This window comes from Micropterus dolomieu, linkage group LG19, assembly GCF_021292245.1.
Source record: "Micropterus dolomieu isolate WLL.071019.BEF.003 ecotype Adirondacks linkage group LG19, ASM2129224v1, whole genome shotgun sequence".
NCBI classification, from domain to species: domain Eukaryota; kingdom Metazoa; phylum Chordata; class Actinopteri; order Centrarchiformes; family Centrarchidae; genus Micropterus; species Micropterus dolomieu.
In genome coordinates this window covers 19839001-19855890 of record NC_060168.1, presented here as the reverse complement: position 1 = coordinate 19855890, position 16890 = coordinate 19839001, and the positions used below count along the sequence as shown (strand labels likewise).

The 16890-nt window shown below is 43.4% G+C and overlaps 1 protein-coding gene across 1 annotated transcript; it reads right to left on the bottom strand.

Moving 5' to 3' along the window:
- On the bottom strand, positions 1 to 3967 carry npas4a (neuronal PAS domain protein 4a). Its single transcript, XM_046031436.1, has 8 exons — positions 3793 to 3967; positions 3205 to 3359; positions 3002 to 3104; positions 2578 to 2887; positions 2333 to 2442; positions 2037 to 2172; positions 153 to 1927; positions 1 to 29 (listed from the first exon to the last, which is right to left on the bottom strand). The coding sequence occupies exons 1-8, from the start codon at positions 3965 to 3967 to the stop codon at positions 1 to 3; spliced, it is 2793 nt and encodes a 930-aa protein (XP_045887392.1).
- Positions 3968 to 16890: the final 12923 nt, after the last annotated feature.

Genomic DNA, 16890 nt, shown 5'->3' with positions numbered 1-16890 from the left:
TTAGAACGGAGGAACACTTCCACTCCCATCTGCAAGACAAAAAAAATGGAAAAGAGAGAAAGAGGAAGTTAGTGATGTATTTTCAGAAATGCTTTTTCATCTCATGTAACAAGACAAAAGTAAAAAAATAGAGAAAAGAGACAGATTGTTACCTTTGTGGAAGCACTGTGGCGGTGGATGACATTGGAGTTGATACAACTCAGGTTGTTGCCCTAAGCCAGGGGCGATCGAGGCACCTGCCCCAAACATGGGTTCCAGGACGGCCAGTTCCTCCAGGAGGGACTGAGTGCAAGACACAGCGGGCGTGGGCGAGGCGATGGGCGTGGAGGTGGCAGGGCTGGGGGAGGCAGTGAGGATGAGGGGAGGGGAAGCTGGGATAGAGGAGCAAGAGGACACAGGAGATGACACCACCTCGATCTCCATTGCTTCCTCCGCTAGCCCCTCCCCTTCCGCCTTTGCCCCGGCCTCAGCAGCCACAGTCGCCCCGCACCCAGCCATGGAGTTACATTGCGCCGATTGGACGCTACAGAAGTGGCTCACTCCCTCAAACTGGGAGGGTTGGCGCCAGTACACTGGGGTTTGAGGAGAGGTTGGGCTGGAGGGATCGGGCATAGGAGAGGGGGAGGGGGAGGAGAGGTCGGTGGACTGAGGAGGAGCAAAGTCATCTTGGAGGAGGGTTTCTAGGATGCTCTCTTCAAACAGAGAGTCATCCTCATCGAAGAAGATGGGAATGTCCAGACCTCTCCACGCTTTGATGGGATAAAACTCCCTAAGCATGTGGACCGAATCAACATCAGCAGTTTCTATGGTGGGAGACAGGAAGGGGGAGGGAGGGCAGGATGAGGGTGACATGGAGGGAGGAGAGAGTTTGGACAAGAGTGGATCCAGGTAGAATCCCTCTGCCAGTGAGCTGATATGTTGAGCTAAGAGGGAGATTTCTGCCCTCTCCTTCTCCCTCTCTCTCTCCATGGAGAAGAAGGAGAGGCAGGGCTGTTTACCGGGTGATGCCTCAGGGGTAAGGAGGCCCTCAGGGGGACACTGCAGGGGCCCCAGTGGAACATCTACATACAGTGGACCCCGAACCTCGGGCAGGGTCATCACTGTGCAATCACCGTCTCCAGGGCTGTCAGGCGTAGGGGGCAGTTTCTCATAAAGGGAGCCACTGCAGGGATCAGTGAAGAGGAAGTCACTGGATAGAGTAGGTAGTGTGAGGGGGAGCTTGGTAGACAGGGTGGTGGGGGGAGCGGGGCTGGAGGCGGTAGTTGGTGGGGCTGAGGAGGAAGCTGAAGGGGCAATTGAGGTGGTGGCGCTGGCTGTTGTAGCAGAGGGCGGTGGAGTGGTAGTGCCAGTGGGGTCGAAGCTGAAGAGGGGTTCACCGAATGGGAAGCTGGCCCCACCAATCTGGGGAGTGTAGGGTGGTGTGCACACAAACTCTTTACTCTGCTGAGCTTGTGGGGTGGGGACAGGGGGGAGAGGCAGGGGGAGAGCTGGCAGTGGAGGGTCGAGCTGGAAGGAGGGCGGTAGGAGAATGTTCTGGGTTAAAAAGTCTAAGTCTGCTACTGTTTCAACAGTGACTGGAGTAGGGGAGGAGGCAGCTGATGGGCTTTCAGTAGGATGTTGCTGAAAGAAGCTTTCTTCTTCCAGTGAGGAGATACTAGAGCGCGGGTCGCCCTCCAGCTGCATAGCCTCAGCAGCAGAACTCCCTGGGTCATCAGAGGAGCCCACACTGCAGCCAGCTGTGCTGAAATCGAAGGACTGGGCGGACAGGCCACTGCTGCCTGGGGTGAAGACCTGGTCTGGGCTGGACAGTGTCTCTGGAGACTGGAGGCTCATACCCTCCTGCTGAGAAGTACCAGCACTCAGAACCAGGGTCAGCTGGGTCTGCTCTGAGCTGAGCTGCTGACGCACTGACCAGGCCTCCGAGTCACTGAGATGGAAGAAAAGAGCAGAGGAGTTAGGATGGTGTTTGTGTCTGTATTATTCAGTCTTTTGTCTCCAAATTGATGAGTGTAGTTTTGAAAAAAGGCTGTAAATACCTGATGATGTAGTTGTTGCTGCTGATGGGGATTTCTCCGGGCTGCAGTTGAAGCACCATGTAGAGCCAAAGCCAGGACTGGTCCTGAGATTGCACACGCACCACCATTTCAGCTCTGCCCTCTCCTCCTTCTCTCACTGTTGAACAACAGTCATAGCACAAGTTGGCATTGAATTGTAATCCTATTACTCATCATAGTGTTTTCACTGTGTGGATGTGCCAGTGGGCACATTGTGTGTGTGACTGTGTGGGCTTGGATGGTTGTAACTGGTAGGTATGTGAGAAGAGTACACTTACATAGGCTGCGGTGTTGAGCGGAGGCATGTGACAGATCCTGTGGGTGGAGGAGGCTGTACCAGGAGCGAGAGCGTAAAGCTGTCACATCAAAGCCCAGATAGGCGCTCACACTGCGGGAAAGAGTGGGTGGTGATACATTAGGACGGTAATGTTTTGCTCCTTTAAGTCATCACTCATAAACAGATTAAGAACTAGTGCATATTAAAGCAACAGGTGGAAGTGAGGTGCTGTTTATGTGAACTCACCTGTCTTGGGCAGTCTGCAGCCTCATGTCCCGGCCATGCTGGGAGTGGAAGCAGGCAAGGAACAAGTTGGTCTCAGCCAGGGGAGGGGCAGAGGTTGACTCCCTCTCTGCCCCGGGACTGGAGCGGGTCGGGTGGGGCTCCAGAGGGGAGCAGAAACACACCCAGACTGGGTTGGAGGTCCAGTAGGACCCGGTGGCAGGAGAGGTGGCCGGGGGGGAAAGGCAGCGAGCCCGGATCAGAACCAGCTTGTTCCCAGCACTCTGCCTCCGCACGGACTTGGAGGTGTTGAAACGGCAGCGGAAGAGATGGTCTGTGGAGGACAAGATGAGAGGAGGTTTATTAATAAAAATCACTTTCGGTCAGTCTGCGTTAGCTGGAGAAAAAAAATCTAACTTAGCAATTTAATGTAGATGTTTTGTCTTACCCATCTCAACCGACGTCGAGGTTGACAGGTTGGTCCTCATGATAAGGTGGTCTGAGGCGTCGATGATATCATACACACTGTCTCCCTGTGCCACAAGATCCACCTGGAAAATTAAAAACACAAACATTATTCATGAAGCCCTAAAATAGAGTTTGACCATACCTTTACCAAACTGCGAATGCATCAGTTGTGTGTAGACTCACCATGGAGTGTCCGAGGTGCTCGGAGACGCTGTCTGACAGGTACAGGAGCTTCCCTTCCCCAGTCACCAGCATCAGAAATCCCGGCAGCGCCTGCATCAACTCCGACAGCTCGTGGAAAGACAGAAACCTTTGGCTCTCCTCAAGACTTCCCACTTCTAGACGAAAAATAATTGTGGAAAGGGAAAGAGCAGAAAGGAGCTGTTAGTAAACGTGAACCTGATAAAAAAGAATAAACATATCTGATCTCAGCAGTGGAGAAAACGCTGTGGCCGCAGTGTGTTTCAGCACCATGGACAGCGGTGCGGCTGCACTTATGGCGCTCAAGCATTTCAGCACCACGGACAGCAACAAACTGCAATTTAAAGGCTTTTATCAGCTTCTATGTGATTATCTCCGATCAATTGATCACCCACAGCTGTGCAGTTTTTCCGAAAATTAGATATCGGTCTATATCAAGACAGTTGCCTGCGGTGCCACTAAAACACTTGTTGATTCCACCACTGTGAGAGGCTGCAGTCTGTCTATGCAGCAGTGCTACATGAGATTCATCAACAGGTCTCTTTTTATTGAGAGTAAATTAATTCTTACCTTGAGTGAAGAAGACTGATTTCCTGGTGTACATGCAGGCAAGTGACATGATGTGCAGGTATGAGAGCCGCGCTTTATCTGCATCAGTTATCGGCAATAAGTCCTTCAGGTTCCGGATCTCGGCGTTGATCTGGTCCCGTCGAGCCTTGGATGCTCCCTTGGTTGAGCGGTACATTGTGGCCGGTAGTTGAGGAAAACTATCGAAATTCCTCCAGTTGTGAGTTGGAGAGTTGTGTCCGGAGCGTTGTTTAAGGCCGTGTCTCGGCTGAAGTCGGGGTGCCCTGTCTCCGAGGTGCGTCAAGAGACAGGTTGTAAGTGTGGAAAAGCGGTGAGGTGTGTTATTGGACTTTCATCTCAGCAATATTGTTGTTGTTTTTTCCAGAGCAAGGTTTAAAAACCTTCTCCTATCCTGTCTCCGTCTGCTTTAGCTCCGCCACTGCGTCCAGCTCGGATGCTGGATGTCTGTCCCCCCTTTCAGAGTGCAGGTGAATCGGCGGCCGTGGTAGCCGTCTCTCGCACAGAAGTCCGGAACCCGTAAATCTGGTTGAGGGACTCTGCTTGCAAGTCTCTTATATAGCCTGGGACTCCGCCGGAGTAGGGGGGCTCCCAACGCACCAACACCAACGTAAAACGGAGGGAGGGGGGTGGAGAAGAAGGGGGGGCCGAGAGGGATTGATGTGTCTCATATCAGTGTTAGCATTGGTGGAACTCTCCCCCTCCCTCTCCCGTGCCCTCTCCTTTCGGTGACTCTTCATCGACGTCAGCTCTTCCCTCTACTCGGTGATGACGTCCGGCTGAAATCGGGAGCTCCGGCGACGCAAAAAGCCCGATTTGGACAAAACCGAGTAAGGGGCGGAGCAACCGTAAAACGTAAACGGAGTCACCGGACTCCGGTGTATTTGGAGGGGGATGAGGGGGGTGCAGGGGTGGGGGGGAACGACTGGGTTGCATACGAAATAGGTTTCTGTGTTTATGTGTCTGGCGCCGGAGGTATGGACTGTTTGCCCCAGACCTGTCAGTAAACACCGCAGGTGCTTGTTAGGTGCGATAATTCATTTTGACCACATCTTTACTGTCAACACGTTAAATATGTGAGATTGATGCTGTTTGATGCTCAGCTGTGCCGCAGAGACGAAGACAACAGTCACTGAGCTGCTGTTTACAGAAGGCGGACATGGATGCCGAGGCTGGCTCGTACCGCTCCGCCGTCGCCTTTTATGAATGGACATCATTCCCGGGCAGCTGTAAACAGGAATGAATGCAGAAACGTACACCTCATTTGCCGACAGCCTCCAATTGTTAAACATGAATTTTGCGTATAATCCATGCCATCAAGGCAATTTCGTATTTTCTTGTTGTTAAGAGGAAATCTTTGGGGTTTTGTGAACATTTTTTCTAAATATAGCTAGACGATATGATATATGTATTTTTTATTCTATGTGTACTGCTTAAGCCACTTCAAATATTCCCATTGCCTAGTGATGGACAATAACGTTTTTCCGATTTTGATATAACAATATACAGGCGAGAATAGACCAATTCTGAGTGAATATGCTTTTGTGTGTATATATATATATACTCTCTTATAATTAAACTGTTTAACAAATGACTGTAGCCTATGTGTGAGGCAGGGTCGGCGCTTTGTTCACAATTTTTTTTTAAACTTACAAGGATGGTCTTCAAAAGCTCACTGAAAAGTTAAGCAATTTTAAAGAATGACATTCATGAATAATTTGAGGCGCGCAAACAGCAACCGGTATTGCGCAACCTATAAAACCGGCAGCCAGACTCACGTGAGGCAAGCTGCGCTGTATGTAAAAATAGATCTCTCTGGTGACCGACACAAGGACCCGCGAGGCGCGCCCCCGCATCCAGCTCTGATCGTCCTATTTACAGAGGGGAGATTTCACTTCTAGCCCCCAAAATAAATCTGTAGTATGTGCTTCACATGTGGAGCCGAGCACACACACACCAACTTGTTTCCATCCTTTAAGGAGACATTGCATTGACTTACATTAATTCCCTGGCGACATAAGGTTATAACCACTACGTGTCTAATCCCAGCCATAACCCAAACATAGCCTACCCATAAACCGAGCCCTAAAATGTGATGATTTACGTTATGGGGACCTGCATTATGAGTTCTAACAGATGTCCCCACAACATGAGTAATGCACATTTTCACACACACACGCCCGCGCGAATCAAAAGAGATTTTAGATCACCTTGTGACTGCAAATGAAGTCCTGCAACTGAAAGAAATAAAATGTGCCGGAACATTTTCTCCATTTAGTTTTCAAAGGAAAATATTTGCCACCATCCCAAACCCCTCCTGTCTCTTCACACAAAACCCGAAAATAATGAAAAACGTGTTCGTAATTTGTCTGAATGAAACATGTGAGCGCGAGTGTGTGTACGTGTATATATGTGCGCGCAAGCACTAGTAGGATACATTATCTACTTCAACTAGATGAATGAAGACGAATGAAAAGTCAACAGGACATGGCCCATTTGTTAAAAAACTCACACTATCTGTCAATATGCAGAGCTCACTGATGAATCATCCTGCTTCTTGTTGGGGACTTCAGCTCTTCAGTCCGTCTGTGAGGCTGATGCTGCTTTGAGGTCTGTTTTGCCTCATATTGCTTCGGTTTTCTTACTGGATGACTCAGCCATCTCTGCTTCCTCCTCTATAGTTGTATTTCCATCACCGTGTGGTAATGACCCAAAGGTACCGGATTGTTACCAGATGATCAGAGAAGAATGTTGGATTTGCATCTAGGGGTACGGATGAATTTACTTTTTTTCTAGTCCTCACTTTTATTCTTTAAATTTGCTTCACTCAAGGCCTTCAATCCATAGAAATCATTGATATGAGTTTGTCATCTCTGCTGCACATCACATGGGGCGAGCAGCGCCACTAGAGCAGAAATACATCACACACCAGTCTGTTACTAAAGTGGGGAGCCCAACATATCAGGACAGTGACATCAGTTTTCCTTTTGGCTATTCTGGATGCAGTGTCACACTCATTAGTGCAGCTCACTCGAGAAGACATAATTGTGCAGAGGTTGCGCAGATCTTTTGTGATTTTTAAACCGACCCTGTAAGGACTGAAGTTGAGTCATGCTCTTTGTTGCAGGTGCATCTAATTACCTTTCGCTTGGTTTGATGTGGCCATGTTGCATGAGTTCCGTGTCAAAGATCACCCAGCTATTATTCCTCCTTCGGGACGTGATGAATGAATGACTGAAGTGCAGTGTTATGGTGCCAAGGGTGAGCGCCCTAAGGTGAGGATGGCCGAAGGGCAAAACTGGAAAAGTGAGAGTGTAATTGTGAGATATTATAAGTTCATATGGCTCTATCTGCCTTCAGGACAATTTTAAGATTTAAAGTATCTGGTTGAATTCTGTTAAAAAAGACAGACTATATATATATATATATATATAGAGAGAGAGAGAGAGAGAGAGAGGTCTACCTGGCTAATTCTTCATAAATTACATTAATTCTCCATTAGAGTTGAATGTATTGATTGATCCATTAGTCAGTCAACCAAAAATTCATTAGCGGTCATTTTGATAATCGTCTGAATCATTCTCTCTTGCAAACATGACAATCTTCCTCTGGCTCTGGCTTTACTTACGTGATAATAAACTGAAAGCGTTTAGGGTGAAGACAGTTTATCAGAGAAAACAAGCAAATTATAAGCAATCTTGGGCTCCTAATAGTGATGAACACTGTTAAGCTTAAACACTACATTTGTTAGTTTAGTTTAGGTTTAGTTTATCTTTATTGTCCTACTTGGGGGACATTGTTATGCAACCAGGCTTTAACTGAAACTAAAGACAACACAACAATAAGTCAAATACCTGGTTCAGGAAAACGGATATTCATACCAATTACAAATGAGCAAAATGTACAGAAAATGCAAATGTGCAAATGTTTAGAGTGCAATATACCACATGATGTGTCAATCAATGTGACAACCAACTAATGACGCCGACACTCCGTACACACCAACTTTGACAGCTTAGTCAAAGTCAGCAGCGCCACAAGGACAAATCTGGAACATTTTGTAACTGGTCAGAGGTGGCAATGTGCTCTCATTGCCACTGCACATTTGTGAATGTTTGCAGTGGCAAATTATTAATCCCATCTAAAATTTGTTTGTGCTGTCTGACCATAAGCATAACTGTATTTTGTTAGCAGCGTCTAGTTGCCTTGTTGGGAAGGGGTTAAACATAAATCCATCCATCGTCAACCGCTTATCCTGGTACAGGGTCGCGGGGGCTGCTGACATCGGGCGAAAGGCGGGGAGAACACATAGACAAACAACCACTCATACTCACATCCACACCTAAGGACAATTTTGGGGACACTAACCGGAGGAAGCCGGAACACCCGGAGAGAACCCACGCGGACACGTGGAGAACATGCAAACTCCACACAGAAAGGCCGGGGCCGACCTTCTTGCTGTGAGGCGACAGTGCTAACCACTGCACCACCTTAAACATAAGTATTACAGTATATTCCTTTAAAAGAAGATATCAAGTCTTTTGATGGTTGTTGCCAGACATTTGACACAATTTGCACTTGTTTCCTTTCATGTTACATTGCTTTTCAGCAAGTGCAGTGTGGTAATTTCCCTTTTGTTTCAGTTTTCTTCTTTCGCAGGTTTTTTTCTTGCAAGTTCAGGAAACATGATTACATATGCTATAGCTGTGACTGTCTCAGTCCTTAGTCATACAGTCTGATTTCATATTTTATTGGTTTTGTTGTTGCATGTATGTATGCACTGAGCAGGTATTGATGTTGAATTAGATTTTATACTTTCTAATGTTTCTACTGTAAAGACTGTTTATCATATCCAGGGGCGGATTGGCCACCTGGCAATTCTGGCATATGCCAGAGGGGCCGGACTATTTGTTTTGGGGAGGGCCGGTCAGATTGATAGTAAATCAGTGTTTCCCACACATCAGCTTTACTTGGGCGGCCGTTGAGGTACATTAAAGGCCGCCCAAAATATTTGGCAACCCATTTAAGCATTTTGCAGAGAAACTGAGAGAAATGATCTTCCATTACGTTATAAGGCTCAGACGGTGAATATTTCACAAGCACCAGGTAAAGCAACAGTGAACACTTTGGTGCAGGTGCAACTGGGTACAATGTTGGTTTCGGTTTCGATTGGCTTCCTCATTAACAATCCTCCTCCGCGCACCCGCGGGGGAAAACGGTATCGCGGGTGAAAATCGCGAGTGCTGTGCCATTTCGGCCACTTCATAAAACAGCCCACTGCTCAAAGTCAACAGGGCCGACAAATACAGGAAGAGAGAAAGAAAGAGGTAGGGCAAGCCGCTGTGTTTGCAGCAGAGGTGTGTGTTCCTTGCTTGTGTGGAAATATTAGAAGTGAAGGCAAGGAGAGCAGAATTCAGTAGGCTAGTGAGCAATGTTTTTATTCATGTGTATTCCAATGTTGAGAGCAGTGTGTGAGAAAACATTTTTCTGCAATGTTTAAATCGGCTACTGTGTTCATGGACGTTGCTGGAATCGGTACAGATAGAGACCCCTGGTCTTCTTGTAGGCTGAATGAAAATGCTTTGAGAAAGGTTTACTTGCACAATAAGAAACATGTAATGCAATTTGAATACAGAAGAAACAAATGTGCATTGTCCAAGAAAGTTACCTAAGCAACAACAAAAGCAACTGATCAATGCATTATATTACATTTTATTGTTATATTTTGAATTGTCACCTGCTATGTGGATTTTATGCTGCCATTCATATAAATAAAGACATTTACTCCATAAATTGGTGCAGAAAATGTCTCCATGTCCATCATGTCTCCAGAATGCAGGAAATTAAGAGTTTAATGCTCGAAATCTTCTGGGGGAGGACCCCCAGATCCCCCACTCATACATTTTATCATTGAATATTTCTTCAAAATAGTGTTAAAATATCTTCTCATCTTATTCTCATGACAGAAGTCTTTATTCACACCCCTAATCTCAGACCTTATGTCACCAACTCTTTAGAAGACAAAGCCCTTGCTATTACAGTCGGCCTACTGCTTATATTATCTCACCATCTGTACACAAATGTAGCCTAAGTAGTGAATGTGTGTTCGTGGGGATGCGTGGTAAGGTGGGCTGGCGTGACTACATCGCCAGGGCTGAATTCTTGTCCCAGTCTGCCCCTGATCGTATCGATGCACACCACTTCTGTATGTCGGCGCTTCATTGAGTAAAACACCAAACACTCAGGAATGACCTCATACTGCATTATAGCATTTCCTTCCCCCTGATTTCTCTTATTTACACAATCTTCCAACCTTCATTTGTACTTTGGCTGAAAAAGTACCCAAAGTGCTTGTACCAAAAATATTCAAGTATTGGTTTCTTCAGCTGCTACAAGTAAACAGATTGTACTCAACAAGTTGTCCTCTGTGTTGTAACATAGCAAATATGGTCCTCTGCGTCATGGTTTCATCAGCAATCCTAAAATTCAAGAATCTTCACCATAACTACTCCAGCATTCTTGTTTCTTGTAAAAAAAAACAAAAACAAATAACATCAAATTGATTGTCTGCTGCATCATTAACTAGCTCATAAGTCTGTGACCTCATGTTGACCATTGTTGGAGTAATAAATGACAGACAATAATCTTTAACTACAGAAAAGTCTTATTTTAGATGACTGACTACAAAATTACTTTCATCCTATGTTTGACCTTGTAGTCGGTCGCCATCAACCACAAATTAATTTGATAGTGAATTATTTAGATTCCAACTCTCTTTATACTTACAGTACCATGCCTGCAATTGTACATGATATTTTTAAATTTACAAAACCACATAATCATTATTACTGACCATTTACCAAATCTTTTTTTTCTGATTTATAAATGTCTTTGTCCCCTAACTTTCAGACTCTTAATCATACTGTATGTGCTGGGTGATGGTGTTCTTGCTTCCCCACTGTGTTGCTCTCAGATGATTTTTCAGCTCTTGATTTAAACACATACGTATTTCTAATGGGCATTAAAGCTGAAAAAAAAATATTGTTCACTTTATGTAAGAAATCTCTGCACACCATTACCAAATCCAAATGAATTAACACTTACCTTTATTTGATTCATTTTGGTATTGGACACAATCCTAGTGCCAGGAAGATTACCATTCCAGCCTGGTTCTGTTATGGTCCAGTTCTGACCTTTATGAAGTAATTAAAATAAAATAAAAAACCTTGATAGGTCATGACCACTGTGGAGACTGAGTTTACAGGCTGTTGAATAAAAAGTACAACTTTATTTGAATAGCACTTCTCAAAACAAGGGCTACAAAGTGCTTCACAGATACAAAAAAAGACAATAAGCATTTGAATGAATATTTGAATCAAACACAAGCAAAAATTAAGATGAACAAGAACAAATCGGGGCAAGGAAACATCTATAAAAAATAATAAATAGATTTTTAGATGAGACCAGTCAACAATATTTGCTGTTCTGACCCCAAGAAGAAGGCTGTAACCTGGGAGTCCGCTCAGAAAAAGCTTGGTCAAAGCTTCAACTTTGAACCTTTGTTCTGATTACCTGAGAGGCCCTGACCTGTATGGGATTAGAAACTCACTGATACAAAGTGAAACCACATTGTGTTGCTGTTAAACATGAGTACAATCAATTTTCAATCCTAAATATTTCAGGAAGCCATGTAACCATGTAGCCATGTAACCGAACCACATGATGTGGGAACTCATCATTTGTGAAATGTCTCAATATTGGATTGACTACCATGAAATTTGGTATAGAAATTTATGTCTTCCTCGAGATGAATTGCAGTAACTTTGGTGATCTTGTGAGTTTTCATCTTGCACCATCATCAGGACAAACTTTACATTTTACAATACTTTACAAAAAAATACTCGCAAATGGCATTGCTTCCCATCAGCCTCAGCTGTAGGCTACTTTATGTTTAGTGCTTATTATCAAATGTTAGCATGCTAACGCGCTAAACAATGCTGTCAGCATTTATTTTAAAAGATGATTCCCTGTTGTTTCAAACTCTGAGTCTGCTGCTGCACATGTGAATCTCATTTTCTCTGGATTTGTGACTAAGCACACATCACTTTCTTCAAGATGTAGTGTTTTCAAAGATTGCCCTTAAAAAACAGCGCTGACAGACTTTCTCTGGACAAAAATAGCACACATCTTTATGCAGGAGCTCCCAGAGCAAAAACACTCAAAGTTGTTTGTTTTTTTCCACCCAGCAGTCTCGTAGGTACATAAGCTGTCCCGGTGTCCCACACACTCTCTTGTCTCAGGCGCTGCTATTGTTGCAGTTGTCATGATAATCCCTGCCATTATGAGACAGGGTTGTGTTGGTATCATAGGTGGGTGGCAGAGAGGAACATGGCATGGTGAAGAGCAAGGGGTCGGAGGGATGAGTGCCTCGTCTCCCTGACAGCAAATGTACTCAAATGAATCCAATTAGTGGGCCGTCTTTGTGCCAGAAACTCCTGTTTGTCTCAATATTCATGTGTAGGCTCATTAACTCTTATAACCCCCTTTACTCTTCACACATCCAGACACATTAAATCGGGCACTCATTGAGTCACTCACTTATTTTTTTATTCAATAACTCCCTTGCTTTGTCATTTGCTCACTATTTAATATTTTCAATCATTCACTCATTCATAGGGGCTTGTCTGGTACATTTTGAAAGGGCAAGGAGACTGTCTGGTTTGGTTATTTTCAAATGCAAATTATTAAAACTTTTCTGACAGAGTGTTTATTGCATTAGCGTGGTGAGCTAACAAGAAACTAACAGTCTACAGCCATGCTAACGTCTCTGTAAAGCTACTTTGCTAACATGCTCACAATCACAATGCTAACATGCTGATATTAAGAAGATGTTATTTTTACCATGTTCACAATCTTAGCGTGTTAGCATGCGAACATTTGCATATTAGCACTAAAGTTTAGCTGAGGATCATGGGAATGTCATTAGTGTTGCAGGTATTTAGTTAGAGGAAACAAAACAAAATGGTGGGCTGACCGACCAACACTCCAACCCCAATACAAACCCATTCACTCACTGATTCACTCGCTCACACCTTCACTTTCACTCAGATTCACTTACTTACTCAATCAATCACTTTAGCTCCCATTTGTTCTTTCACTCACTCACTGACACTTGTCACACATTCACTCTTACGCTCGCTCACTCACTCACTCACTCAATATCTCACGCAGTCACTTCCTCTGTCATCCTTACATTTACTTTTTCACCCACTCATTAATTCACTCGCTTGCATTACTTCATTTGCGCACATTATTTTATCTCTCTTATCCTCACATTCACTGTTTTACAGCTTGTCACAATTGCTAAAACACTAAACCCCATTCTCTGAACCAAATGCTCAGTGGCCTAAATCCAGCTGTCGAATCAGTCACTCTTTTGACAAAACCTTAAACAAGTTCAGGTAGTTAAGACACTTTTTGCAAATCTCATCCACTCTTTTTGCAGATCTCTAAATACATTCTCACTCAATAAAACACATTTTGCATGTGATGCACTTGTGTTGCAAAATGGTAAATGAATGAGACAAAAGTTAAATACAACTACAACACAGCTGTCATCTTTTACACACAACAACTCATAATTCTGCACACTTGTTTCTGATAATGTGATCAAACCAATATGTGGTCAAGTCCCTGGCCAACGTAGTGGCAATGTCACACTTTGACTAAGCTATAAGTAAGGGGCAGGTTCTCTACTGTCACTCAACCTTGGGGCCATATAACACTGAACATTGTTTCTGGGTGGTCTTTGGGATTTTGTGTTTGAGCGTGAGCAGCAAGATCATCAGCAGGCAGTACATCCTGTCTATGGGACAATGCATGTGATGTGAATGATGTCCTCTGGCCGGACCCAGAACAATGAATCTCTCACTGTCTTTGATTTTGCGGCTGCTCAACATTTTTGAGTGTAATAAGCTTTTTATTTAGAGTTTTCTTTGTTCTTTGGGCTTACAGTATTGTATTTTTATGGAAGTGCTGAATATACAGATATTCAATACTGTATAACTTGCAGTACTTACAGTATACCATATATTTACTGTACTAAGTTGTGATTACTATACTTTTAAATTGGAAAATGTGTTTCCTATACACAAAAAACATTTTCTGTACTACATGCCCTGGACACTGTATTCTCAATTTTCTGATGTAGTGTCTAAAGAATGTTCTGTAGTGTTTTACATATTGACTGGCTGTATTATGTTTTGAAAGCAGTGTTTGATTTTGAGCATAGATCACATGGTTTTGAGGAGGCGATTGTTTGATTTTGCCAGAGGAGTCAGAGGTTTTGTGAATGTAGTTTAAACATTAGGTTTTGTGTTTAAAGTTTCGAGAAAATGGATGACGGCTTCAAGAAATGTGTCTTAGCAATTGTGAAAAACTGTAATTGCTACCTTCACACATTCACATAGATTTCTCACACCATCACCCTTTTTCTCTGCTATCCTCACATTCACTGATTTACTCACTCTCTCATCCGTGCATTTACTTGCTATTCATTCACCCAGATTTGTTCACTCACCCACATGCTCTCCCTCTCACTGTCATTTGATTACTTATTCAAGCACATTTTACTCACGCACTTAAATTTTGCTCTGTGGTTCAGTCGCTCACCCACATCTGCCTAGATGGATCACACAATCACTCAGTTTCTCATTCATTCACCCAGATTCATTCACTCACCAATTACTTTGCTCAACCTCTCAAATTCACTCGTTCAGTCACATTTCACTTGCTTATGTACTCAGTTATTCACACAATTACACACTCATTCACCAACACTTACTCTCTGTCACTTTCTTCCACACACACACTGAGCAGATGTACAAAGCGCAGGAGTATTCTGGATCTTTCTGTACACACATACACACGTACACATTTTTCAGTAGCAGTCGCCAACAGGTGTGACTTTCACAGCTTCGGTCGTTGGCAGACTGAAACTGCGAATGAGGGATGAGCAGCATGTTCCTCCACAACCTTAGTCATCACATCACAGGGAACAGAGAGGATAGATCATCAGTCTGTGCAACAGCATACACATCATAGTGTGGGTTATGAAGGTTTATTACAGATAAAATGTTTTTGCAGATGATGAGAGACAGATTGTGTTTATCTCTAATCTAAATGGGGGCTGTAAATGAGTGAATTATCTTTGGACCACTTCAGGTTGAAGGGTGCAGGAGATGAGGAGGTAAAAAAGGCTGAGGGGGGTAATTTGAGGGTAAACAAAAAGTGTGGTTCTCTTGCCAGAGGTGAAGGATACTTGTCCTTTTTTCCCCTCTAAGACTGTCTTTTCTTTTTTCTGTTTATTTTTACACACAGAGAGTCATGGTCTGTGCTCTGCTTCTTGAAAGGAAGGAGCTAATCTGTCGCCTAGCAACACCTCCCACTCCTGCATCGAAGCGGGAGCGAGCGAGAGAGAGAGAGGATGTGGAGTAAAGAGCAAAAAAAAAAAGATTGAAATTTATGGACGTGGGGAGGTAGAAAGGGACAACTGGGGAGCTGAAAGATGGACATTAGTGTGTAAAATCTGAATAATCGCGTATTAAAAGAGATGATCACATACATGTACAGCTATACACACGAACACTTGCTTTACATTTCTACACAATCTGATCTGTAGTTTGTATCCTGAATCGGTGGCTTCAAATTAGCTTCAGCCAGACGTCCGATATACTGCTCACTGCATCTGTTGCAGTGTTTCTCCCGATGTAATTATGTTTATCTGGGATAAAGAAACTAACACGAAAATTAGATTTCAAGACAAGGATCCATACACAAAATTAGGATTTGTTTTTATAAAAATGGAAATCTCCTTACTAATGTAGAAGATAGCCTACGCCACAAGGATTAATTCATGTCATGATACAGTCTGCTGCACTGACAGTGAATGGAAACTGTACTATACTTCTTAGATTAATATCTAGATTTTTTTTGCCATTTTGGTTTTTAATGGGGATATGCTGTTATATGTTATAAGTTTTAACCACTTGATTTTTATGTATAAAAATATATTTAAAAAATCTAATCAAATATCAGTATCAATACTACATAATTAACTACAGTGTGCAACACACATAAGGACTGACTGAAAGTTCATGTATGTATGTAACATGAAAAATCATTCAAGTGTTAGTTTCCTTCTCTGTTTTTTTGTTTGTTTTTATTTTTGGTTGGGGGGGTGGGGAGGGCGGGGTATTTTGTCTTTATTTCTTGTAGTTCACAGCAGAGAAGTGGACAGGAAAAGAGAGATTTGGGGATGACATGGAACAGAGATCCAGTTGCAGTTACATGGTACACGTCTTGGACCCTTGGCCACCATGACGTCCCAGCTTTTCTGTCTTTTTCCATATGTCCAAAATTATTATGACAGGATCTGTTTGGCAATGAGAACTATTTTTTAAAACATATGCTTAAACAGCAGGTGGACCTCTGGGTGTTCCCCAACACTCTGGAGACATCTGTGTTAGGTCAATTTGTAACTCTCGGTCAGTGGTTCGCAACCTTTTTGACTTGTAACCCCTTAAAATGATGAAATCTCTTCGAGCAACCAGTTCAACCAAAGAGGGAGTTTTCCCTTTATTTTGGTCCTGAAGTATCCTGTAATTTATAATAAAAAAGGCAAAGACTAAAGGAAATCATGAAAAAAATAAGCATAACTTTGTACATCAGGAATTTTTTTTAAATTGCTTTCCTTCCCTTGCGACCCCTGTAATTTATCATCATATCAGTGATCACTTGTGAGGTTCGCAACCTGCTCTGAATCTTAAGGCTTAACAATGCATGCTGGGACAGTCTCCTCATGACCCAGGAACAAAATAAGAGGTGTAGAAAATGTAAGATTCACTAGTTTGGGCCTCAAATTATGTTTCTAAATATATCAGGAGCACCACAAAGACTCAGAAAATAACATTTTAATGGCAACTATGAACAAATGTTCCCATGTGTAATCATAATGTCTACCATTTTTTTGAGCTATTTTAACGTGCATGTTATCTGCTGCTCAGCTCACACACACAAACACTG

What these genes read in the sequence shown, in the direction of transcription:
- npas4a (XM_046031436.1), bottom strand. Translation starts at nt 3,967, where the DNA reads ATGTACCGCTCAACCAAGGGAGCATCCAAGGCTCGACGGGACCAGATC. An exon ending in CTCGACGTCGGTTGAGATGG is followed by an intron (nt 2,888 to 3,001) that starts GTAAGACAAAAC and finishes TGTCCTCCACAG; the next exon opens with ACCATCTCTTCCGCTGCCGT. An exon ending in CGCTCAACACCGCAGCCTAT is followed by an intron (nt 2,173 to 2,332) that starts GTAAGTGTACTC and finishes GTTGTTCAACAG; the next exon opens with TGAGAGAAGGAGGAGAGGGC.